At 41.0% G+C, this 26,760-nt stretch overlaps 1 protein-coding gene across 1 annotated transcript in view; it reads left to right on the forward strand.

Moving 5' to 3' along the window:
* DUSP22 (dual specificity phosphatase 22) overlaps positions 1 to 26,760 on the forward strand; it is a 95,226-nt gene that overhangs the window by 38,715 nt on the left and 29,751 nt on the right. The window contains exon 4 of the mRNA XM_069730749.1: positions 24,441 to 24,490. Coding sequence (XP_069586850.1) covers positions 24,441 to 24,490 — 50 coding nt within the window. The remainder of the gene's footprint in view (positions 1 to 24,440; positions 24,491 to 26,760) is intronic.

Below are 26,760 nucleotides of genomic sequence, written 5' to 3' on the forward strand. Positions count from 1 at the left end.
AGCGGTATCAGCGGTGAGTGGGAGTTGTCACAATGTCAGTGTGTGGGTGCATAATCATCTGTCTCCTGTGTATAACACCCACTTGCTAAACACAGGATCCAACAGCGGTGTGCAGCCATTATACACAGGAGAGGGAGATATGGGTGTGTATATAATGACACTTGTCACTGTTGGCCCTCCGCTGCTTTGTAGTCCTGTGTGTAGCTAACTGGCTGCTATACACTGAAGAGAGGCACAAGAGCTTTGCCTCTGCACATACTGAGAGCTACACATATAGACACTGTGCAGATGCTCAGCCACTCCATTGTCCATATGTGCAAAACAGGGGAGCACTGCCAATCACCATGAGGGGAGGGACGGGGTGGGGGATGGTAATTGAGGGGGCAGAAAGGTGCACTGAGCTCTTGGCAAGAATCTTCCTGATTTACATAAAGTATGTAATAAAATGCTTTCTTTTTAAAATGCGTTTGCTAAAATCTACTGTACATGTATGATTTTTATAGGGGCCAAGTCTTCTATATTAATGTCTAAATGGTTCTGTTTCAGTTTTGAGGGTGACAGACACTTTTTTTTTTTTAGGCTAATCTTTAAAGGGGTTTTCCTGGCAAAATATACCTTTTCCCAGGAACTGGATACGTAAAAAATAATAAACTTTGTTGTTCTGACCTAGCGGCACCCACCTGTATTTAGCGCAGGCCACTCTGTGATCTGCATTATCCATTTATGCAAGGACAAACACATATAGAGTATAGGTTTCTGAATATATAGATACACTCATATTGATGATCTATACACCAGCGGACTAGAGTGGAGACCACCCAGCAACATGTAGAATTAAAGAGAGAAAGACCGAGGAGCGGTCAAAAGCAGGTACGGTAAGTATAATTTAAAATACCTTTTATTTTGGTGATTTGGGCGTGTGGTGGCACAGAAGGTGCTCACACAGAATAAAATATATGTCACACATCAATAATCATAGTATAGAAGCATATGGTATCACACAAAGGGGTGATGAAAGCAACGTCCGAAACATACGTTGGGGTTCGGCACCACACTATTAGCAGACCTTCATGTATTAAACTGGTATGTACAAATTATTTATGCCTCTTTTGGTAGTTTGATCGCTCCACCCTATATTTTACATTGATGCTATGAATTATTGTATAAATTGTAGTCAATAAGTATCAGCATCAGTGTAATTTATATCTATATATGTGCAATATATTTCTTACCTATGCACTTTATAGGGCCTTTGACTCCGTGATGCTGTTCTTCATGTGATGCCATATGCTGCTATACTATGACTAATTATTGATATGTGACATATTTAGTTTATTTTATTGTGTTTGAGCGCCTTCTGTGCCACCACATTCCCAATTCACCAAAATAAAGGTATTTTAAATTATATTTACCTGCTAATGTAACTTTTTGTCCACTCCTCGGTTTTTCTGTCTTTGGTTCACTCTGTGTTCTGCGCAGAAGAGACACAAAGCAGTGATATCACTTTTCCACCAGCCACTGGACTGCGGTGTCTTATGATTGGCTGACTTTGAGCAGCGCATCATCCTAAAACTGTTGCGTAAACTGTCCCAGGAGTGCTAGACAGCATGTCGCTTGTGCTATTGTGAGCAGCCTGCCATGGCCTTCAATGTCTCTGGACTTGTCTTCAATCTAGCACATCTGGGATATCATTGGTCAGCAATTGCAAAGAGAGCTGCCAGCAGAGGATCTTGATGATTTGCCTGCCCAAGTGCTTTGTGTTGCAGTACATTTCTCAGACAACCATTAATAAGCTCATTAATAGCATGCCTATGCCAAGGTGTGTAAGTTCGTGGGATTCTGCACGTAGTGCTTGCTCTCCATACTGAATAATCAGTATGTGTTGAATAGTTTTTCATCAATTGCATATCAGTAACAGGTCTATGGATTATGTAATTTCCATAATGCTGCAACTTTTCCTTCTTCTTGTTGCCATCTAAATGTTGGGGAGTGTAGCGTGAAGAAATCTACTAAAGACCGTGTAGAAATAAGTCTTCTAGTAATTTTTTTAAGAATAGGTCTTCAATATGAGAGTGTAGAGGTCTGACTCCTGGCACCCTCAATCATCGGTTGATTTAACGTACACTATTACTGGAACAGCTCTACTGTCTGTACTATAGGCGTCCTGTACATTGCATAGTCAGTGGACAGACGTGCGCACCTCTGCCGTATCTACATTACATCTTCAGGAGCTCAAGAAGCTCGTCTAACCATCTCATGACCGAAGGGTTTTTTTTACGAGAAAATGTAACAAAGCCCATATGTTAGCAAGTCATACATTTAAAGTAATAGTCACGGATTGTTTGGGTAATTGTATTTTTTTACTTTGTGACTAAGTAAAGGTCTTCCAGACACTGTGAAACAGCAAAAGGCTAGAACATTGCCAAGAACTCTATTTAGAAAACAAATGAACTGTAAAAAAAAATTGTGTAAAAGTGTACATAGCCTTTTAAAATAAAAATATAATCTTAAAGGGAACCTGTCACGCCCAAAATTGAAGGTGATCCAAGTCCACCGGCATCAGGGGCTTATCTACAGCATTCTGTAATGCTTTAGATAAGCCCCCGATGTATCCTGAAAGATAAGAAAAAGAGGTTAGATTATACTCACCCAGGGGTGGTCCCGCTGCGCTCCGGTTCGATGGTCGTCGCGGTTCCAGTCCGGGGGCCTCCCACCTTCTGACGATGACGTCCTCTTCTTGTATTCACGCGCAGGCGCAGACGTACTTTGTCTGCCCTGTTGGAAAGGTCCCAGCGCACTGCAGTACTTTGCTCTGCCCTCAACAGCTGCAGCGTGAATACAAGAAGACGTCATCGTAAGAAGATGGGAGGCCCCAGAGCGTGACGCCCATCGTACCGGGACCGCCCCTGGGTGAGTATAATCTAACCTCTATTTCTCATCTTTCAGGATACATTGGGGGCTTTTCTACAGCATTACAGAATGTTGTAGATATGCCCCTGATGCCGGTGGGCTTAGCTCACCTTCGATTTTGGGTGTAACAGGTTCCCTTTTAAATGGTTAAAATTGCGAAGTGTTCGTAAAAACAAGCATCTTTTCAATTTAATGGTGAGGCTTTTAATTTTATAGTGTACATTGCTTAGGTTACGACCACTCTGCAGGCTCAACATGGCGTGTTGCTAATGAGCGCACGCCGGTGTGTGACTTTAGGCCACAATGCCGCTGGTCTGACCTGGCAATCTTCAGGAGAAAACGGGGAGCTGTGTGCACCTAAAGAAGATGAGATCAGCTCTCTAACACGATGCTTCTCGGGAACTGTACATTAGGAGTTACTTACACACTGTCAGTCATGGCTTATTCTTTGAAAATTGTCATGAGTCATGTTTGCTGTGGCAATCAGATGCATAGTTCTTATTTCGGCATGATGGACATCCTCCAGACTTTCAGTGTTCCCTTCACAACCACTGACAGATTTCACACCGACAACATGTGTACACCGAAATTAAAATGTCCTTGAAAATGGGCTATTTTGGTCCCCTGTTGCCGGTTAGAGTCAAATAAGGGTTGACAAATCTGAAAAGACTAGCCAGGTGCCAAATGGTTATTTGCATACAGCAAAACAAATTAAACTTTCGGGTTAGCTCTCGAGCTGTAAGTATTTTGGCATGTTTTTCCTGGATATCATTTGTGAAAACCGTTTTTTACTAAGTAATATTTAATTTTTAAAGAGACATTCTACATCTTGGCTATTATCGGTAAAACTCTCCAACTCTATTGAATTCATGATGTATTTGATCACTGACTGGGTAATGCAATATTTTGTTTTATAACCGTTATATTTTCTCAGATTTTTCTTTGCTCAGAAAAGTTGGCTAAATTTAGATATTTGAGATTATATAATTTTCAAATCTGTAAGTACCGTAATATACAACTAAATTACATGTATTATGGGTAGTAATTGGTGATGAGTGAATGTGCTGGTATAAGGCGTTATCTGAGCATGCTCGGGTGCCTCTGGTGTGCGCCAACAACATGTTTGAGTCCCTGCAGCTGCATGTCTCGAGGCTGTTAGGTAATCCCTGCATGTGTTGCAGCTGTTGAACAGCGGTGAAATATGCAGGCATGGGGAGCATCCCGAAGTCACTGTTCGCACCCGAGCATGCTGATAACGCCTTATCCCAGCACATTCGCTCATCACTAGTAGTAATCCTGCAATTCAGGGTTACCCAGTTCATGTAAAAACTTTTTGATGGTTGTTGTAATTTTTTTTTTAATCCTTGATCACTTGCTAAAACACGTTTAACGTCGTGACATTTTATGGCAAGATTAATTTACATCAGAATAAATGTTATCACAGGAACTCCCAATCCTGGATCACAAACTGATTCTTAGATATTGTGATTCTGCCCAAGAAAAGATGGAAATTCTAAAATACTGTATTCAATATAAAATATTTTAACTGGGTAAGAATTAAATGGACTTGTGTGCAATCCAACCCGTCAGTCTTTCGCCCCAGCATTTATACTATACAATATTTATATACAAGCACACAATGAAATCAATCTGATTTTATTTACTGATGTGATCTTTGTGCGTTATCTTTCGGTCTGGCAAACAAAGTAAAGCTAAAACCCGCTCTGTGAAACAATTCTTTTGAGTTTTGATATTTCAATAGATTACAACCACACTTAAATGGAATCCATCACCAGATTTTTACTACTTTATTTGAGAGCTCAATGATGAAAGGGCAGAAAACCTAATTCCTGCAATCTGTCAGGTATGTCACTTACCTGACTGCTTGCTGTAGTTTTGATAAAATCATTGATTTATCAGCAGGAGATCATCATTAGAGGGAGAGTAAAGGTCCCTTCACATTAAGCGACGCTGCAGCGATACCGACAACGATCCGGATCGCTGCAGCGTCGCTGGAGAGCTGTCACACAGACAGCTCTCCAGCGACCAACGATCCCGAGGTCCCCGGTAACCAGGGTAAACATCGGGTTACTAAGCGCAGGGCCGCGCTTAGTAACCCGATGTTTACCCTGGTTACCAGCGTAAAAGTAAAAAAAAACAAACACTACATACTTACCTACCGCTGTCTGTCCCCGGCGCTCAGCTTCTCTGCACTCCTCCTGTACTGGCTCTGAGCACAGCGGCCGGAAAGCAGAGCGGTGACGTCACCGCTCTGCTTTCCGGCTGACCGACGCTCACAGCCAGTACAGGAGGAGTGCAGAACACAGCGCCGGGGACAGACAGCGGTAGGTAAGTATGTAGTGTTTTTTTTTTTTTTTTTACTTTTACGCTGGTAACCAGGGTAAACATCGGGTTACTAAGCGCGGCCCTGCGCTTAGTTACCCGATGTTTACCCTGGTTACCAGTGAAGACATCGCTGGATCGGTGTCACACACGCCGATCCAGCGATGTCCACGGGAGATCCAGCGACGAAATAAAGTTCTGGACTTTGTTCAGCGACCAACGATCTCCCAGCAGGGGCCTGATCGTTGGTCGCTGTCACACATAACGATTTCCTTAACGATATCGTTGCTACGTCACAAAAAGCAACGATATCGTTAACGATATCGTTATGTGTGAAGGTACCCTAAGCCTATTGCCATATAGTCTTCCATATTCATGAATCCTGTATAGCTTGGCTGCACCACTGACTAACCGCTTTCCTTGTACAGTGTGCATAGGCAGAAAGCTGCCAATCAGTATTGTGGGTGGGGAAATAGCTCAGGGAACTGATACAACTGCAGCAGACAAAACGTTTAATAAAAACTGCAGCAAGCAACCCAGTAAGTGATACATCACTAGAATCAGAGTCTCTGCCCCTAAACTTTGCTTCGCTCAGATGAAGTAGCAAAAACCTGGGACAGATTCCCGTTAATGCAACATTATAATTAAAGTGCATGGCTCCTCATCCCCATCTTTTTATGCATGGCCCCTCATCCCTATACTTGAATGCATGACCCCCTCATTGCTATCCTGTTGTGCATGGTTCTTGATCCCTATCCTGGTGTGCATGGCTCCTCATCTCTGTCCTGGTGTGCATGGCTCCTCATCTCTGTCCTGGTGTGCATGGCTCCTCGTCCCTCTCCTGGTGTGCACGGCTCCTCATCCCTATCCTGGTGTGCACGGCTCCTCATCTCTGTCCTGGTGTGCATGGCTCCTCATCCCTCTCCTGGTGTGCATGGCTCCTCATCCCTCTCCTGGTGTGCATGGCTCCTCATCCCTCTCCTGGTGTGCATGGCTCCTCATCCCTATCCTGATGTGCATGGCTCCTCATCTCTATCCTGGTGTGCATGGTTCCTCATCTCTATCCTGGTGTGCATGGTTCCTCATCTCTATCCTGGTATGCATGGCTCCTCATCCCAATCCTGATGTACATGGCTCCTCATCTCTATCCTGGTGTGCATGGCTCCTCATCCCTATCCTAACATAGTAACATAGTTAGTAAGGCCGAAAAAAGACATTTGTCCATCCAGTTCAGCCTATATTCCATCATAATAAATCCCCAGATCTACGTCCTTCTACAGAACCTAATTGTATGATACATGGCTCCTCATCCCTATCCTGGTGTGCATGGCTCCTCATCCCTATACTTGTATGTGGAGCGCCCCCAGACGCAGGGCCGCGGGTTACTCGATACCGGTCCTCTGTCTCGGTTCTAGGGTTGTCACGGTGGCTGGACCCGGTCCGTGACCCTGCTAAGGGGCGTCCAATGAAAGGTGATTAAAGTCGGCCAAGGTTTCGTGACGCCACCTGTGGTATTCGGTCAGGATGACCGACGCTGCTTGGGGCTCACTGGGGTGGTGTTATGGCAGCTAGATGGTATACTGTTATGATCAGGTGACCTTGGAGCAGCATGAATAACTTTCACGGGAGTAGGTGGTAACTATACTGACCGCAAACCCTGATCTTAACACCGCAACTAGAAGTAGCCGTGGGGTGTGCCTAACAAAACCTAGACACCTCGACACAGCTGGAGGACTAAATACCCCTATAGATGGAAATAGGAATTTCTACCTTGCCTCAGAGCGGAACCCCAAAGGATAGGTAGCCCCCCACAAATATTGACTGTGAGTAGTAAAGGAAAAGACACACGCAGGCAGGAAATAGGATTTAGCAAATGAGGCACACACTAGCTAAATAGGAAAGGATAGGACAGGATACTAAGCGGTTAGTATTAAAAATCCTTCCAAAAATATCCACAGCAGAAAATACAAAAACTCCACCATCTAACTAAAGATGTGGAGCATTTATCTGCAATTCCAGAGAATCCAACAAGACTGAGAAAACACTGACACAGAATATAGCACACTGCATGTGTGCCACAGAAAAAAAAAACAGACACTTATCTTTGCTGAATTGGCAGCTAAGCAGGAGAAGCCAGAAAGTGATCCAACACTTCACAAGAAGCATTGACAACTGGAAAGGACTAATGAATCCTGCACACCTAAATATCCCAGTCAGAACTGCAATCAGTAGATACACTGGCCAGGACTGCGACTCAGAGACAACTGCATTCCCACCTACAACCACTGGAGGGAACCCAAGAGCAGAATTCACAACAGTATACCTTCCCACAGGTGAAGTATATCCCCAGGGCTTCCCAGTGGTGTAGGGGGTGATGATGTGACGCGCGGTTAATAACGAAGACACAGGGTTGCAGTCTCTTTACCTTTTACTGAAGGCTTCGGGATCCGCAATCCAGAGCACTGCTAACAGGGCTGGCTGAGACCGGCCGGTCTGAACGCACATCCAGAGTTCCCTTTGCAGGTGGAAATCAGTGCCTATCACTAGCGCCTGTGTTGTAGTTCTTCCCTGCTGAGCATTCGGGATAGTCCTCACAACTTTCGTATTCGTTCTTTCTCTCTTTCTCTCTCTCCGTCCCCCAAGTTTATCTGGATAGAACGTACCCGTTTGACGGGAAGGCTCGGAACTATTCTGGGACCCTAGAGACTCCCCTCTCCACGCTTGCCCCCTATGTCTTCTTAGGTGATGTATGGTAGACAGCCAACCTATAATCAACTGTCCTGCCGCTGTTTGAAGTAATGCTTGGAGTCAGTTACTTCCTCGGTGTTTCGGCCACCGGCTACGCGCCTCAGTAGAATGTTGCCGTTCTCGGGGCACGACTCCTACTGGCTCTCCTTTGTGCTTTGATCTCGTTTCTCACTTCTCCACAATATCCTTCTCTTCGTGTCCTTTCTTAGGATGTCGCTGCAAGGTAGTGCAGGAGCGGCTCCGGCACTTTCTATCCTTTCTGCTAGGTACCTGCCAGGAACCCACCCCTGACAGGTCCTCCCTGGAGCTCTCCCAGGCTGCGTTCTGTTCTAACTTCCTATCCAACCCCCAGTTTTACCAGTGTGAGGAGTGGCCTAATACATAGTGCCTTTTGCTCCCCCTGGTGGCCGGAGTGTGAAGTGTAATGTGTGACTGTGATACCTGGTCAGGTGAACTCCTTTAGTGCAATCAGACATAACATCACTCCCCTTAGTGGCAGAGCGACATTACTGCAACGACCAGGACTCTGGGGCGCTGCATATGCATGGCTCCTCATCCCTATCCTTGTACGTATGGCCCCCTTAAGAAAAATATAAAAAAAAAAAAATAAACCATCCTACTTACCGTCCCTGTGCTCTGATGCCAGCAGCTGCGGGACAATCACATGTGCCCGCTACCAAAGATAAATGATAATTCACTGCGCTCGCAGTGAATATTCATTCCTTTAAGTAGCGGGCACATGTGATTGACCGCTGCTGTAATCCGGCGTCTACGACTACTGTGCCCTCTATTAAAGAGAAATGAATATTCACTATGTGTAGTGAATATTCATTTCTCTTAGGCAGCGGGCACAGGCTTTATCCGTAGCAGCCGGCTCCTGCCTCCCATGACCTGCTGCTCCGCGCTGGCGCTCCTCATCCGTCTTCTGGTACTCTCACTTGAGTATACGCCGAGGGGGGGAGTTTCAGCACAAAAAAATGTGCTGAGAAACTGCTTATACACCAGTATATATGGTAAATGATATTTACCATTGTTTTATTGGACACAGTACTTCCTATAAAATACAGTTTCATTTACATGATTATTTGTTGCGCACAGAAGGATGGCGTTAATGAATGGATCTTCTCTTTAGAGTTCTCTGAACCGCTTGTTAAGAACTGTCATTTTGAGCTCTGCACTTGGGGTATCACACTCTGTAAGTTTGTTTTTTTATGGATTTATCAGTTCATCAGAAAGGAGAAATTAGATGGCGTTTGTATGTGTTGTATGTGCTTTTTTTTTAACATTATGAAGGTTTGATGCTCTCTGTATGTTTTGTTTTTACATATGGTTTCTACATACTGAATTCATCTTATTTTATGGAAATTTATTTTCCAAGGATCATCTGTCAGGTGTACACATTAATATTACATCTCAGCACCATCTAAAAAATGTATCAAATGACCCAGTTGTGCAAATACTTTATATTATTAACTTGCTGAAGAGCCCTGCGTTGCCTGGGCATAGTAAATATCTGTGGTTAGTTATAGCACCTCACTTCTCTTATTTTCCCATCATGCCTCTCATTTTCCCAATCACATCTTTCATTTTCCCCCTCACATCTCTCATTTTCTCGCTCACACCTCTCATTCCCCCCTAACACTTGTCATTTCGACCTCACATCTGTCATTTTCTGATCACTCCACTATTTTCCCTCACTCCTCTCATTTTGCAATCACACCTTTTCATTTTCACCTCACACCTCTCATTTTCACCTCAGTATATACATGTTTGTCATCTCCCTTATATATAGTATACACCTGTATATCATCTCCTGTATATAGTATATACCTGTTTGTCATCTCCCCTGTATATAGTATATACCTGTATGTCATCTCCTCCTATATATAGTATATACCTGTATGTCTTCTCCTATATATAGTATATACCTGTATGTCTTCTCCTATATATAGTATATACCTGTATGTCATCTCCTCCTGTATATAGTATATATCTGTGTCATCTCCTCCTGTATGTAGTATATACCTGTATGTCATCTTCTATATAGTATATACCTGTAGGTCATCTCCTGTGTATAGTATATACCTGTGTGTCATCTCCTCATGTATATAGTATATACCTGTAGGTCATCTGCTCCTGTTTATAGTATATACCTGTGTGTCATCTCCTCCTGTATTAGACCGCATTCACACGTTATTTGGTCAGTATTTTTACCTCAGTATTTGTAAGCTAAATTGGCAGCCTGATAAATCCCCAGCCAACGGGAAGCCCTCCCCCTGGCAGTATATATTAGCTCACACATACACATAATAGACAGGTCATGTGGCTGACAGCTGCCGTATTTCCTATATGGAACATTTGTTGCTCTTGTAGTTTGTCTGCTTATTAATCAGATTTTTATTTTTGAAGGATAATACCAGACTTGTGTGTGTTTTAGGGCGAGTTTCATGTGTCAAGTTGTGTGTTGAGTTGCGTGTGGCAACATGCGTGTAGCAACTTTTTGTGTGTCGAGTTGCATGTGACAGGTTAGTGTAGCAAGTTGTGTGCAGCAAGTTTTGCGCATGGCGAGTTTTGCGCATGGTGAGTTTTATGTGTAGTACCTTTTGAGTATGTGCAAGTTTTGTGTGAGGCAACTTTTGCATGTGTTGCAACTTTTGTGCATGTGGCAATTTTTCCGCGTGTGCAAGTTTTGCGTGTGGCGAGTTTTCCATGAGGTGAGTTTTGCACTTGTGGCGAGTTTTGCGTGAGCCTAGTTTTTGCATGTGGCGAGTTTTGCGCGTGGCGAGTTTTGAGTGGCGACTTTTGTGTTTCGACTTTTATGTGGCGAGGTTGGTGTATGTGTGGTGAAATGTGTGCTGAGGGTAATATGTGTTCAAGCACATTTTGTGTGTGTTCATATCCCCGTGTGTTGTGAGTATCCCATGTCGGGGCCCCACCTTAGCAACTGTACGGTATATACTCTATAGCGCCATCGCTTTCATTCTTTAAGTCCCCCTTGTTCACATCTGGCAGCTGTCAATTTGCCTCCAACACTTTTCCTTTCACTTTTTTCCCCATTATGTAGATAGGGGCAAAATTGTTTGGTGAATTGGAAAGTGCGGGGTTAAAATTTCGCCTCACAACATAGCCTATGACGCTCTCAGGGTCCAGACGTGTGACTGTGCAAAATTTTGTGGCTGTAGCTGTGACGGTACAGATGCCAATCCCGGACATACATACACACACACACACACACACACACACACTCAGCTTTATATATTAGATAAAATGCTATCTGCACAATGCTGTAGACCGATCAGCCTTGACGGTCTTTGAGCGGTATGTGTCTACAAGGCAGTCACAGGAATGGGTCCATTTATTATCTGCATATGACCGTAAATGTATTCGTCTAGATAGATACATGCAAGTGCAAAAAAGAAATGTATTAATCAATCCAATTCCTAACCACCAAAACTAGATGAAATTGTTGCCTCTCCTGAAACCAAAAATCAGTTAAACCGATACAGCGAGAGCTTGAAACACAAAACAAGTTGTAGGATTTCTAGATTGTCAAGACTTGAAACAAGCGAGAGTAAAATGTCTACCAAAAAAAATCACAGTTTTCTTCAAAGCATGGGGATGGTGAAGAGAAATGGAGACAGTGAAATGAATTGCTTTCATGTGCTTGCATCAGGTGTTTTCGGCTTCGCTGAAAGTCGCTTCAAACTTGAGGAATGGGGTTAAGCTAGAGTAACTCTCGAGCACAACTAGGACATATGTGTCTTTATTAAAATGCCTGTTTGGCTTATTTTGGAAATACGTATACGTATAATTTATGTATTGTAATAACTTATAATGAAATATGATCAGACATCTAATTGTCCTGTTGTGCCCTTGTTACATTCCAGAATGAGACCTATGAAAACAATGTGATATCAGATACTGTATGAATAAAATAAACTTCGATATTCTAAGACTTCCAATAGTTAACATGCCCTTCTCTTGTATTTTTAGTCCCTGTCTGTAATCGCTAACTGGCCGCTCTACTTATTGATGTGCTTGGAACCTGTGTAGGTTCTCTATATGTCTTCGTTAACTCTCCGGGAATGTCTTGGCTGTCAGATTGCTTGGTATCCATTTCGGAGATCAATGTAGTAATGGCTCTTGCTTACTCTTGCCTTCTTGTTTATTTGGTTACCATTAAAACAATGAGCTTTATCAGACCTCCATTAACTTGCTTTTAAAATAAGATTTGTATTGCTTCCTGTTGAAATTTCGCTGTGCATCCTCACAGGTTGTTCTTCTTCATAGAATGTATTATGTAATTTTAAATCATTTGAACACTGGCACTAGTGTGACAATGTGCTTTATTCAATATCGTCTATCAAAATAAATGAATTTCTATAGATTGGAAGACATCAAGTCTCTAAGATTGCTACTTAATACCGTAGTGCCTCCAAGAAAATTGCCAGACATATTTTCATGTAGGACTAGTATGAAAAAAAAATCTGAAAACTTGGAAGCTTTTACCCTTACATGTCTTAAACAATTTCTATCACCCTTCAAATTATAGATTGAATGAAGTACCTCTGTTGTAAAATATCTAACTATTAAAAGTTACCAACGAGTCCTTATAAAGACCTGCTCACACTGTTTTTCTTCAGTGGAAAGTGTTTTACAGTACCAGCTAAGCGAATTAGATTTCTGAAATCTCATGTGTTAGCCTAACACGGTACCAAGATGTATATTTCCTGAAATCTCATGCACATGCTTCTCATTTTTTTCCCTTGTAGATTTGAACCGTCAAAGCATTTTTTCAAATATGCAGCATGTTAATTCTTTCAGTGTTTTTATAGCTTTTTTTTTCTTCCATTTATATGCAACAAAAACACATTTTACTCAGTTTTTTTCGTGCACTTTTTTTTGCAGAAAAATCTGCTGCAAATACTCAACGTGTGCACATACCCTTAAAAAATCACAGGTCTACAAAAAATGTTTTTTGTAATCCTCGCAGGTGACGTTGTACTGCAGCACTATATGGGGCAAGTGTCTGTATGGGGCCATAATCAACGTTTGTGCAGTACTATATAGGGCAAGTGTCTGGGGCCATAACGTTTATGCAGCACTATATGGGGCAAGTGTCTGTATGGGGCCATAATCAACGTTTATGCAGCACTATATGGGGCAAGTGTATGAGGGTATAATCAACGACGCCTGTGGCTTCCCCGCGGAGACGGTCATGCGGCACGTCTTTATAGACCGCATCATGTCTATTTATCTTGCGGATACGCTCAGTCACCCGCACGATAAATGTCACCCGTACAATGTATTGGGCGTGGTGAATTCGCATGGTTCAATGCATGGGCGGACATACCGCCGGTTCAACCTGTGCAACTGCACCGGGGCCCAGAGCCGGAGGGGGCCCCTGAAGGACCGAGAAAGCAGGGCGGTGAATGACAGCCGGCGGCAGGATTACTGATAACAGGAGAAGCAGGGGGCCCGCTCTGCTGCACACGTGATATTATGGTCAAAAGGGGCCCCCTGCCTGACCTCTCCTGTTAGCATACATTACGCTGCTGTCCGGCTGTCACTGGTGCAGTGTGGTGAGGGGCGGCAGACGCTGGAAGAGAGGAGTGAGGGAGTCACTGAAGATGCGTCTCAGACTCGCTGCTGTGCAGGTACACATTCTTCCCAGAGCCCCAGTGACCGTGATCGGCAGGACTGGGATAGTGGATACACATGAAAATAGGGGGAGGGGAGGAGGAATTACTACTCTAGGTAGGAGATAGGAGAAGGCCTGGCCCGCCGGGAGTCTGCAGGGATGAGTGCTGACAGTCTAGACAGGCTCCATGTCTCCCCTGCTCATTTCCTCTGGGCCTGACCAGCTGCCTGCAACTGCACTCTCTGTAGGTACTGTACATATTCCATGTGATGGATGTTGATCTGTCTAGTGTGTGTGTGTGTGTGTGTATATTGCTAGTGTGTGTGTATATATAGCTAGTGTGTATGTATGTATGTATATATATGTATGTATATATATATATATATATATATATATATATAGATATAGCTAGTGTGTGTGTGTGTATACTGCTGTGTGTATATATTGCTAGTGTGTGTGTGTACTGCTGTGTGCATATATATATATATATATATATATATATATATATATATATATATATATATATATATATATATATATATATATCTCGTGTGTGTGTGTGTGTGTGTGTATATATATATATATATATATATATATATATATATATATATATATATATATATATATATATATATATATATATATATATATACAGTGCCTACAAGTAGTATTCAACCCCCTGCAGATTTAGCAGGTTTAATAAGATGCAAATAAGTTGGAGACTTCAAACAAGAGCAGGATTTATTAACAGATACATAAATCTTACAAACCAAAAAGTTTTGTTGCTCAGTTAAATTTTTAAAAATTTTAAACATAAAAGTGTGGGTCAATTATTATTCAACCCCTAGGTTTAATATTTTGTGGAATAACCTTTGTTTGCAATTACAGCTAATAATCGTCTTTTATAAGACCTGATCAGGCCGGCACAGGTCTCTGGAGTTATCTTGGCCCACTCCTCCATGCAGATCTTCTCCAAGTTATCTAGGTTCTTTGGGTGTCTCATGTGGACTTTAATCTTGAGCTCCTTCCACAAGTTTTCAATTGGGTTAAGGTCAGGAGACTGACTAGGCCACTGCAACACCTTGATTTTTTGCCTCTTGAACCAGGCCTTGGTTTTCTTGGCTGTGTGCTTTGGGTCGTTGTCTTGTTGGAAGATGAAATGACGACCCATCTTAAGATCCTTGATGGAGGAGCGGAGGTTCTTGGCCAAAATCTCCAGGTAGGCCGTGCTATCCATCTTCCCATGGATGCGGACCAGATGGCCAAGCCCCTTGGCTGAGAAACAGCCCCACAGCATGATGCTGCTACCACCATGCTTGACTGTAGGGATGGTATTTTTGGGGTCGTATGCAGTGCCATCCAGTCTCCAAACGTCACGTGTGTGGTTGGCACCAAAGATCTCGATCTTGGTCTCATCAGACCAGAGAACCTTGAACCAGTCAGTCTCAGAGTCCTCCAAGTGATCATGAGCAAATTGTAGACGAGTCTTGACATGACGCTTTGAAAGTAAAGGTACCTTACGGGCTCGTCTGGAACGGAGACCATTGCGGTGGAGTACGTTACTTATGGTATTGACTGAAACCAATGTCCCCACTGCCATGAGATCTTCCCGGAGCTCTTTCCTTGTTGTCCTTGGGTTAGCCTTGACTCTTCGGACAAGCCTGGCCTCTGCACGGGAGGAAACTTTCAAAGGCTGTCCAGGCCGTGGAACGCTAACAGTAGTTCCATAAGCCTTCCACTTCCGGATGATGCTCCCAACAGTGGAGACAGGTAGGCCCAACTCCTTGGAAAGGGTTTTGTACCCCTTGCCAGCCTTGTGACCCTCCACGATCTTGTCTCTGATGGCCTTGGAATGCTCCTTTGTCTTTCCCATGTTGACCATGTATGAGTGCTGTTCACAAGTTTGGGGAGGGTCTTAAATAGTCAGAAAAGGCTGGAAAAAGAAATAATTAATCCAAACATGTGAAGCTCATTGTTCTTTGTGCCTGAACTACTTCTTAATACTTTAGGGGAACCAAACAGAATTCTGGTGGGTTGAGGGGTTGAATAATAAATGACCCTCTGAAAAGACTTTTCACAATTTAAAAAAAAAAAAATAAACAAAGAAATAACATTCTTTTTTGCTGCAGTGCATTTCACACTTCCAGGCTGATCTACAGTCCAAATGTCACAATGCCAAGTTAATTCCAAATGTGTAAACCTGCTAAATCTGCAGGGGGTTGAATACTACTTGTAGGCACTGTGTGTATATATATATATATATATATATATATATATATATATATATATATATATATATATATATATATATATATATATATATATATATATATCTCTCTCTATATCTAGTATATGTGTGTTTACTGCTGTGTGTGTATACTGCTGTGTGTGTCTATATATAGGGCTAGTATATGTGTGTATACTGCTGTGTGTGTATATAGAGCTAGTGTGTATACTGCTGTGTGTGTATGTATATATATGTATATATATATATATATATATATATATATATATATATATATATATATATATATATATATATAGCTAGTATGTGTGTATACTGCTGTGTGTGTGTGTATATAGAGCTAGTGTGTATATATAGGGCTAGTATATGTGTGTATACTGCTGTGTGTGTGTGTGTGTATATATATATATATATATATATATATATATATATATATATATATATACATATATATATATATATATATATATATATATATATATATATATATATATATATATATATATATATATATATATATATATATATATATATATATATATATATATATATACAGGTCCTTCTCAAAAAATTAGCATATAGTGTTAAATTTCATTATTTACCATAATGTAATGATTACAATTAAACTTTCATATATTATAGATTCATTATCCACCAACTGAAATTTGTCAGGTCTTTTATTGTTTTAATACTGATGATTTTGGCATACAACTCCTGATAACCCAAAAAACCTGTCTCAATAAATTAGCATATCAAGAAAAGGTTCTCTAAACGACCTATTACCCTAATCTTCTGAATCAACTAATTAACTCTAAACACATGCAAAAGATACCTGAGGCTTTTATAAACTCCCTGCCTGGTTCATTACTCAAAACCCCCATGATGGGTAAGACTAGCGACCTGACAGATGTCAAGAAGGCCATCATTGACACCCTCAAGCAAGAGGGTAAGACCCAGAAAGAAATTTCTCAACAAATAGGCTGTTCCCAGAGTGCTGTATCAAGGCACCTCAATGGTAAGTCTGTTGGAAGGAAACAATGTGTTAGAAAACGCTGTACAACGAGAAGAGGAGACCGGACCCTGAGGAAGATTGTGGAGAAGGACCGATTCCAGACCTTGGGGAACCTGAGGAAGCAGTGGACTGAGTCTGATGTGGAAACATCCAGAGCCACCGTGCACAGGCGTGTGCAGGAAATGGGCTACAGGTGCCGCATTCCCCAGGTAAAGCCACTTTTGAACCATAAACAGCGGCAGAGGCGCCTGACCTGGGCTACAGAGAAGCAGCACTGGACTGTTGCTAAGTGGTCCCAAGTACTTTTTTCTGATGAAAGCAAATTTTGCATGTCATTCGGAAATCAAGGTGCCAGAGTCTGGAGGAAGACTGGGGAGAAGGAAATGCCAAAATGCCTGAAGTCCAGTGTCAAGTACCCACAGTCAGTGATGGTGTGGGGTGCCATGTCAGCTGCTGGTGTTGGTCCACTGTGTTTCATCAAGGGCAGGGTCAATGCAGCTAGCTATCAGGAGATTTTGGAGCACTTCATGCTTCCATCGGCTGAAATGCTTTATGGAGATGAAGATTTCATTTTTCAGCACGACCTGGCACCTGCTCACAGTGCCAAAACCACTGGTAAATGGTTTACTGACCATGGTATTACTGTGCTCAATTGGCCTGCCAACTCTCCTGACCTGAACCCCATAGAGAATCTGTGGGATATTGTGAAGAGAAAGTTGAGAGACGCAAGACCCAACACTCTGGATGAGCTTAAGGCCGCTATTGAAGCATCCTGGGCCTCCATAACATCTCAGCAGTGTCACAGGCTGATTGCCTCCATGCCACGCCGCATTGAAGCAGTCATTTCTGCCAAAGGATTCCCGACCAAGTATTGAGTGCATAACTGAACATTATTATTTGTTGGTTTTTTTGTTTGTTATTAAAAAACACTTTTATTTGATTGGATGGGTGAAATATGCTAATTTATTGAGACAGGTTTTTTGGGTTATCAGGAGTTGTATGCCAAAATCATCAGTATTAAAACAATAAAAGACCTGACAAATTTCAGTTGGTGGATAATGAATCTATAATATATGAAAGTTTAATTGTAATCATTACATTATGGTACATAATGAAATTTAATACTATATGCTAATTTTTTGAGAAGGACCTGTGTATATGTATATGTATATATATATATATATATATATATAGATAGATATATATATCTATATATATATATATATATATATATATATATATATATATATATATATGTGTGTGTATACTGCTGTGTGTGTATATAGAGCTAGTGTGTATACTGCTGTGTGTGTGTGTGTGTGTGTGTGTGTATATATATATATATATATATATATATATATGGCTAGTATATGTGTGTATACTGCTGTGTGTGTATATAGAGCTAGTGTGTATACTGCTGTGTGTGTGTGTGTATATATAGGGCTAGTATGTGTGTGTATACTGCTGTGTTTGTATATAGAGCTAGTGTGTGTATATATAGGGCTAGTATATGTGTGTATACTGCTGTGTGTGTATATAGAGCTAGTGTGTATACTGCTGTGTGTGTGTATATATAGGGCTAGTATGTGTGTGTGTGTGTATACTGCTGTGTGTGTATATAGAGCTAGTGTGTATACTGTTGTGTGTGTATGTGTGTGTATATATAGGGCTAGTATGTGTGTGTATACTTATGTGTGTGTATTTTCTGCTGTATGTATACTGCTGTCTGTATAGGGCTAGTATGTGTGTGTATACTGCTGTGTATACACGTTATTATAGGTATTTTATATACAGTGTATATGCATGGGGCCCCGAATGTATTTCCTGCACAGGGGCCCATTGCTGCTTGTGTCCGCCCCTGGTTCAATGAACACATGCGGAATCATCTACGTTCAAAAGCCGTTAGCGCTTTGGATACAGCGGACATGTGCTGCGTCCAAAGCGCTGCCGATTACTGACCGTGGGGACGTAGCCTCAGATAGTAAGTTGTTCTGTCAGCCGCACTTTTCACCTTTCTTGTAAATCCTTTTCCTGGGGTGGACTCTATTTTAGCACTGCATGCATTTGACATGGGGCTGTACATAAGATAATGGTTATTTTTTGGTTTATGCGTCTATTTTTTTATGGCACTACATTATTTCACATGTGAAGCAAGGTACAGTATGCTGCACTAGTATCTGCACTCTGATTCTTTGGAGTGTTGGCTTTAGGGTTCAATATTTGCTATATTTATATGTGGCACCTTGCTTTATTTATTTTCAGATTAATAGTTCTGACTCCATATGGAAATATTCAGGTAGATATAAAAGCAAGGAAAGTGTGTCAAAGGCAAAATTCCATGACGATGATGATTAAGTAAAGAAACTGTATATAAAAAAACCCATTTAATAATACACAGTGCAGTGTTTAGTACACTTCTAATAGTTTTAAATACTGTAGATAATTGTTTTTGTTATTAATAAAGTAAATTTTTACTTATTTAAAAACACCTACCCCAAAAATTGGTGTGGTTTGGAACGGATTAATAGCATTTCAATTAATTTCAATGGGGACATTTTAATTTGATATATGAGCAAATTGAGCTAAGTGTTCGGTCACAGAACAGATTAAACTTGTACGCCAAGGTAACCTTATGGTCCCTGGTTTTATTAATTTATTTCTATATTGAATATATTTGTGTAATTTAGATCTCATTTAATTTCTGAAATGATACAAGACTGTGACCTTCAAGTGCAAAGTAGAAATAAAGATATAAGCCATGCTGAATAATCTTCAGAAGCATTTGGCCTTGGAGTTTGGCACCACATTTTCTTCCACATGTCCTAACTTGTCAACTATTTTTTTTTTTCCCTTTTCACAGGAATTAGATTTTTGATATAAAGTGTTTTTTTGTCTTCTCAGCATACGAAGTCTTAAATTTGAGACTCCAATATGTAAATTTCTCTTGGTTTTGTAAATTGTGTGGGTTTCGTTGAAATCTCGAGCAAGCTGTGACACAATGCAAAAGTTTATCCGTCAATTTAAGTGATCAATCATTTCTCCCATTTTGCAGCACGATTTGGATGTGCATACAGATGGTTATTATTTTTTATGTGACATTTTAATGCATTTCTAAGCGCTCCCGGTCCTCACTACAACTCGCTTACTATGTTGTATCTTTGTGTCACTGCCTCTCTGCAGGCAGTTCTTCCACCAACAATCTCACAGCTGCCGAACAGATTCTTGTGCCACAACACCTGTTTTTCATGTGAAACAAAAGCTCTCATTATAGCTCAGCATGCTACTTTTTTCTTCTCTCGACATTTAACTTTCGAGTTTCATATGACACAGCTGCCTTAGTTTTTAAAGTAGTTTCCTATTTATAAACTTTTATATAAAGTGGTTGTACTATACAGTAGTTTCAAGGTCATCAAACATTGTTCTTGAAAAGTCACTTTGATGAGATTGATTTAACAATTCTTGTATGGTTCAGAGCACCATCTAGGGAAGCCCTCGTTCTCTTTATAAAGTGATCCACGGCAGAAAGAAAGTATGGCAACCCCCAAATTCACATTACGGCCCTATTTCAGTAAATTTTAAAGACATTCTAGTTGCCTACTCCAATTGCCAGAGCACAGTGCTGGTAGACATTGATATAGTTTGAGTTGTTAAAAAAAATATTCTGACGGTAGAACTATTTCATTTGGGGTATTCAGGACAGGTAAATAAAAAAAAAATATTTTACTCTATCCTAAAGTCACTTTATCAATATTGCAAGAGCCAAACTATCTTGTATACATTCATGGGAACTAGGGATTAAAGACATTCTAATACCAGAATAGATTTGTTTTCATTTAGGGCATTTCACAAGCCAGTGAGTGATACTGGTCAAGCCACCATAAGACAGTGTGCCGTATATACAGGTGCTTCTTACCAAATTAGAATATCATCATAAAGCTAATTTATTTCAGTTCTTCAATACAAAAAGTGAAACTTGTATATTATATAGTCTTTACAAACAGTGATCTATTTCAAGTGTTTATTTCTGTTAATGTTGATAATTATGGCTTACAGCCAATGAAAACCCCAAAATCATTATCTCAGTAAATTAGAATAATTAACAAAAACACCTGAAAAGGCTTCCTAAGTGTCCCATTGTCTGTTGCAGTAGGCTCCACAATCGTGGGGAAGCATGATGTCCAGAAACACACCACAAGGAGGGTAAGCCACAAAAGGTCATTGCTGAAGAGGTTGGCTGTTCAGAGTGCTGTATCCAAGCATATTAATGGAAAGTTGAGTGGAAGGAAAAAGTGTGGTAGGAAAAGGTGCGCAAGCAGCCGGGATAACTGCAGGCTTGAAAGGATTAAGAAAAAGCCATTCAAAAATTTGGGGGAGATTCTTGGTGGACTGCTGCTGGACTCATTGCCACCACACACAGACGTATCCAGGACATGGGCTACAAGAGTCGCATTCCTTGTGTCAAGCCACTTAGAGACCAATAGACAACGCGAGAAGCTTCTTACCTGGGCCAAGGAGAAAAAGAAGTTGACTGTTATTCAGTGGTCCAAGGTGTTGTTTTCAGATGAAAGAAAATTTTGCATTTTATTTGGAAATCAAGGTCCCAGAGTCTGGAGGAATAGTGGAGAGGCCACAATCCAAGCTGCTTGAGGTCTAGTATGAATATGAAGTTTCCACAATCAGTGATAGTTTGGGGAGCCATGTCATCTGCTGGTGTATGTCTACTGTGTATTATCAAGACCAAAGTCAGCGCAGCCGTCTACCAGAAAATTTTAGAGCACTTCATGCTTCCCTCTGCCGACAAGCTTTTTGGAAATGGAAGTGTCATTCTCTAGCAGGACTTGGCACCTGTCCACACGGCCAAAAGTTCCAATATCTGGTTTAAAAACGACAGTATAACTGTGCTTGATTGGCCAGCAAACTCGTCTGACCTTAACCTCAATAAGAATCTGAGATATTGTCAAGAGGAAGATGAGAAACACCAGACACAACAATGCAGACGAGCTGAAGGCTGCTATCAAAGCAACCTGGGCTTCCATAACACCTCAGCAGGTCCACAGCTTGATTGCCCCCATGCCATGCCACATTGATGCAGTAATTGATACAAAAGGAGCCCCTACCAAGTATGAGTGCATTAACTGAACATACATTTCAGTAGGCTAACATTTTGGATTTTAAAATAATTTTTCAAGCTGGTGTTATAAAGTATTCTAATTTACTGAGATAATGACTTTTGGGTTTTCATTGGCTGTAAGCCATAATCATCAACATTAACAAATAAACACTTGAAATAGATCACTCTGTAATGACTATATAATGCGTTTCACTTTTTGTATTGAAGAACTGAAATAAATTAACTTTTTGATGATTTTCTAATTTTATGAGGAGCACCTGTACTAAACTAACCTGCCGATGGGCCTTGCGGACCTTACGTAATAAAGTCTATTGGATTCAAATCCAGGAACCCAGCACTTCAAGACAACAAGTGCTAACCACTGTGTCATCATCCTGCTTAATTTACAATTAGAGGGAGTTTTCAGGTCTTAAATATTTCTAACTAGATTTGAGCAAAAAGATTCACAAGACCCTGATCCAATTGCCAGGTCTATAGAACATGACCGCCAGATCAGAGCACTAAAGATTTCCTACTACATTTGACATCATCGTTGCCTCTTCTGATGCATTTGTTAAATAATTCACTGCATACTCTGGGTTGAAGAAGGCAAACTACTTTATTTGGTGTTAAAGCCAGTAGGCAGCCATAATGTCATGCATGTTTCACTGCGTAATTTAAGAGCGTTATGGTTTTCTACCCCTAAGAAGAGTTGCTGGGGATGTCGCACGTAGAAGGAGGTTGACAGTGCTCTCATCAAACAGCCAGTATCTCAACTATTATTAGGAAAGGATTAAGGAAGGTCATCAATATCATATCCTTACCGATCCAACTCCCTGCAGTTCTAGTGCCCTGCTACCCTATTTGGTGGGCATGTTGATAGCTGATTAGTGGAGATGTCCAGAGTCAGATTACCACTCATCCTCTGATTGAAGGGGCACCAGTACTCAAGGACTTTCCATAGCTCAGTACTTTTTGTAGTGACTATAATGAAGGGTGCTGCACCTCTCACATTCCCAGGAATGGTAGAGAGCAGCAGAATTATTCAGCACCACTACTTAATGTTTAGAGCTGTGTCCCCTCTGTTTTGCCCTTGCCCCAGAATCAGCTGATCAGTAGTAGTATCCAGCAGTTACCCCAAATGATCAGTTTAAAGTCCTGGAAAACCACTTTGAATAATTGAGAGCAAATACTTTGCTTTATCGAGGAAAAACAATGGGTAAACTTAAAGGGGTTGTCCCCTTTCAGCCCATCTGAAAGTTTTCCAGGTGCAGTTTGTTATAAAATCAAACTTCGCTTTACTCACCATCCTTGGGTCCAGCACCGAGTCTTTGTCTCTTTCTGGTGTTCTGTGTTAGTTGATTGCTGAGGTCACTGATTGGCTGTCGATGTGTTTTCAGTGTTGCAGCCAATACTGGTATTGGCTTTGGTTGTCCGGTGTCGACTTAACACTGAGCTCACAGGCTCTCAATGTAATGTCATTGCCGCATCCAATACTGTACACAGAGACTAAGCGCTTGACCCAAGGATAGTGAGTAAGGACCACTTTGTTATTTTGTTTTTTTATAAGAAACTGTGCCAGGAGAGCAAGATTTTCTGAAAGAGAACCACCCCTTTAACAGATTATGCTGGTCTGAAAGAAGTGTTTTGAGAAACCGCATTGGCAAGAATCTATAACTGCACTATTTTGTGGTATCCTATGAAAACAGGGTGGAGGACACAAGAGAAAAGGTCTGGTTTGGTGTAGGAGTGGGGCAGATTTTATAGCGCTCCTCCTGAACTTTGACTAGCATAAACTTGTGCCTGCAATAACCATAATTATTTCTCTGAATAGCTAGATTTCTCATTTGCACTTTGACGGTAGTTAGAGTAGAATAGCAGATACCTGTATGTGCAATGGAATTTGTCTTCTAGGGGATGCAAAAACCTATTCCCTAGCAACCAGGCAACCCCCCATGTACTTATGCTGGCTAACAGATGTAAATCATTCAGGTGCGGCAATCAAAACTAAATTTCTGAGCACTAAAAAATACTCGGAGGACCCCCGAGCATGCTCGAGAAATCTTGAGTAACGAGTATATTCGCTCATCACTAGTAGTATGTGATCATTTATTACGGAGAACATATTTAAAGGGGGATGTCCACTACATAAAAATTGAAAGCTCATATTGGCCTACCATACTGGCACTGCTCCAGGGAGGGAGCCAGGAGCCCAGCAGGGGATGTAGGCAGCAAAAAGGAGGTGCAGCGCCAGAGTAGTTGGCATAGATGGGACTCCATGGGTTAATAGTGGAAAAACAACATTTATTATTGATTCTCACAAAATGAACATTTTTTTTTTCATAAATCTTGTATTCGTTTAACAGAATCCTTTAAAAACTCTCTGAAGAAGGACATGAATTTGTTTTAATCTAGTGTCTTATCTCCACAGGGCATGAAATATCTTTGCATTCCAGCATCTGATTCGCCAAGTCAAAATTTGTAAGTACTTACTTTTGCATGGTTTTGGTGGGGCTTTGATTAAAATTCAACTTAAACATCTTAAAAACCATAAAGAGTTGTAGAAAATACATGAATTTCTCCTATTTATGAACATTTTAGATTTAGTTCTGGTATCCATATATTCAATAAGCCCTGGTTGAATGCTTTCTTAAAATCATATTGTAAAATGTAGATTTCTTTTTTTTTAATTGAAAATTTGTTTTAATGATCCAGTATTGACTGTTTTTATATTAAAAAAGGTAAAAATTAGAGTACTTTTAAAAGAGGAAACTTGACAATGAATTGAGAAAAGTACGTTAAAGGTTATATAAAGGGGAAGTCCCTAATAGTATGCAAAATTGCACCCGAATTGAACTTGATAATGTGTGACACTAATCAAGAACATCTTGCCCTAGAAGAGAGGGAAACGTCCTATTTATAATTAGGATGTATTTTCCCATATGTGCATGGGTGTTAAACATGTGGTTTCTGCTGGGTAAGGGAACACCTTGAGCCCCATTGGAAACCAGTGATGTACAGAACAAAGACTTGGTGCACTGTTCTAGTTCACTGCTGCTTCTGCGAAACCCAGTTACAGCTGCATAAAATTCAGACCAACAGTACAATCTCCATAGAGAAATATTGATACTGTAATTGCCGAACTGCGTGTTGCCAGAGCATACAACCTTTGCCGTTCAGTCAGTTTGGGAAACTTATGATTAAGCTGTGCCCTTGTTCATGACTTTCTTGGGCTTCCGTCTGAATCTTACTGTATACCCGATACTGCAATTTCCTTGTTTGGTTCAACCGTAACTCCACAATAACACACTCGCTATCCTGGGGTCATATTTGACACAGAACTTTTTTTATGCCCTACATCTGATCACTTACTCATGTTGCCTGCATCTAAAGAAACATCTCCAGAATTTGACCTTTTATCACCTTTGAAACTGCAAAAACTCTTACTCTCTCTCTTATTCATTCTCATCTGAACTACTGCAACTCTCTACTGGTTGGTCTCCCTTTTACCAAGCTTTCTCCTCTCCAATCCATCCTGAATGTGGCTGCCAGAGTTATATTTCTGTCCAGCCACTACACTGATGACTCCACACTATGGCAGTCATTGCAGCAGTTACCTGTTTGCTCCAAAGTACAAATTAAAATCATAACTTTCACCCACAAAACTCTGCAGCACCACACATCTTCGACATCTCTACCTATCACCCTACCTGTGCTCTCCGTCCTGATGATCCGATTATTACATAGCCCCCACATTTTTAAGCATTCTTTTGAAAACACCTCTCTTTAGATAGGCCTATCACTTCACTTCATTAATCTAACTCTCCTCAGTTCCCCCTTCTAATTTTTCCCTCTAAATCTGGTCTCTCATTCATCAGTCTCCACATCCTCTATGCAGCAAGTAGCACTTGGCAACTGTACTGAGACATACACAGACTGATGACTAGATCATGCAGCTTCATATCATAACCCCTATATATTACAATGACGGCTGGATCATACATGACATGTTCTACCCAATGTGTTTCTCCCCCATCTCCTTATAGATTATAAGCTTGCCAGCAGGGCCCTCATTCTTCCTGTAACTGTTGAACCATTACTTTGTAATGTCTTTATTAGCTGTACATATACCGGCTCAGTTGTAAAGTGCTACAGATTATGATCAATATACCGTAAATAAAATGTAATTAATTGTACAGGCCCCTGACAGAGCCTTTGAGTTTGGTGAGACAAATAGAATCCAAAATGAGAATCTAGTTTTTGAGTCTTTCAGGCAGGGTATGTCTAATTTAGCTAGTCACAATATTCTGCATCTCAATTTGCAGACACTATATTTTGGGATACTGCCCCTTGTCAGCTCAGTGTGAGATCTGGTTTGGCTGGGTTAGAGGTGTCTGACTGGGATCCAAAGGTTAACATTTCTCCTTGCGAAGAGTGACATGTCAAGCCTGATGAGACTTTTAGGCCGCAATGCTCCTCTGGGAAATATACAAATGTTCTCTTCCGAGATAAAGAGAACTAGAACTCTAGTGCCACCTATAAGAAGTAGCAATTCTAAAAGTCAATATCGACTCTCCAACAAGCCTAGTTACATGACTTAGGATAAAAGCCAAAATCCCGGTCAGACGGCTCTCACACTTTGCACTGACAAAGGTCAATGCCACGAAACCGTGTCTGCAAATTGAGATTTTGGTTTTGGCTTTTATCCTAAGTCATGTGACTTAGAAAGTTGATATTGACTATCATTGCTA

Source organism: Ranitomeya imitator, chromosome 6, assembly GCF_032444005.1.
Source record: "Ranitomeya imitator isolate aRanImi1 chromosome 6, aRanImi1.pri, whole genome shotgun sequence".
NCBI lineage: Eukaryota > Metazoa > Chordata > Amphibia > Anura > Dendrobatidae > Ranitomeya > Ranitomeya imitator.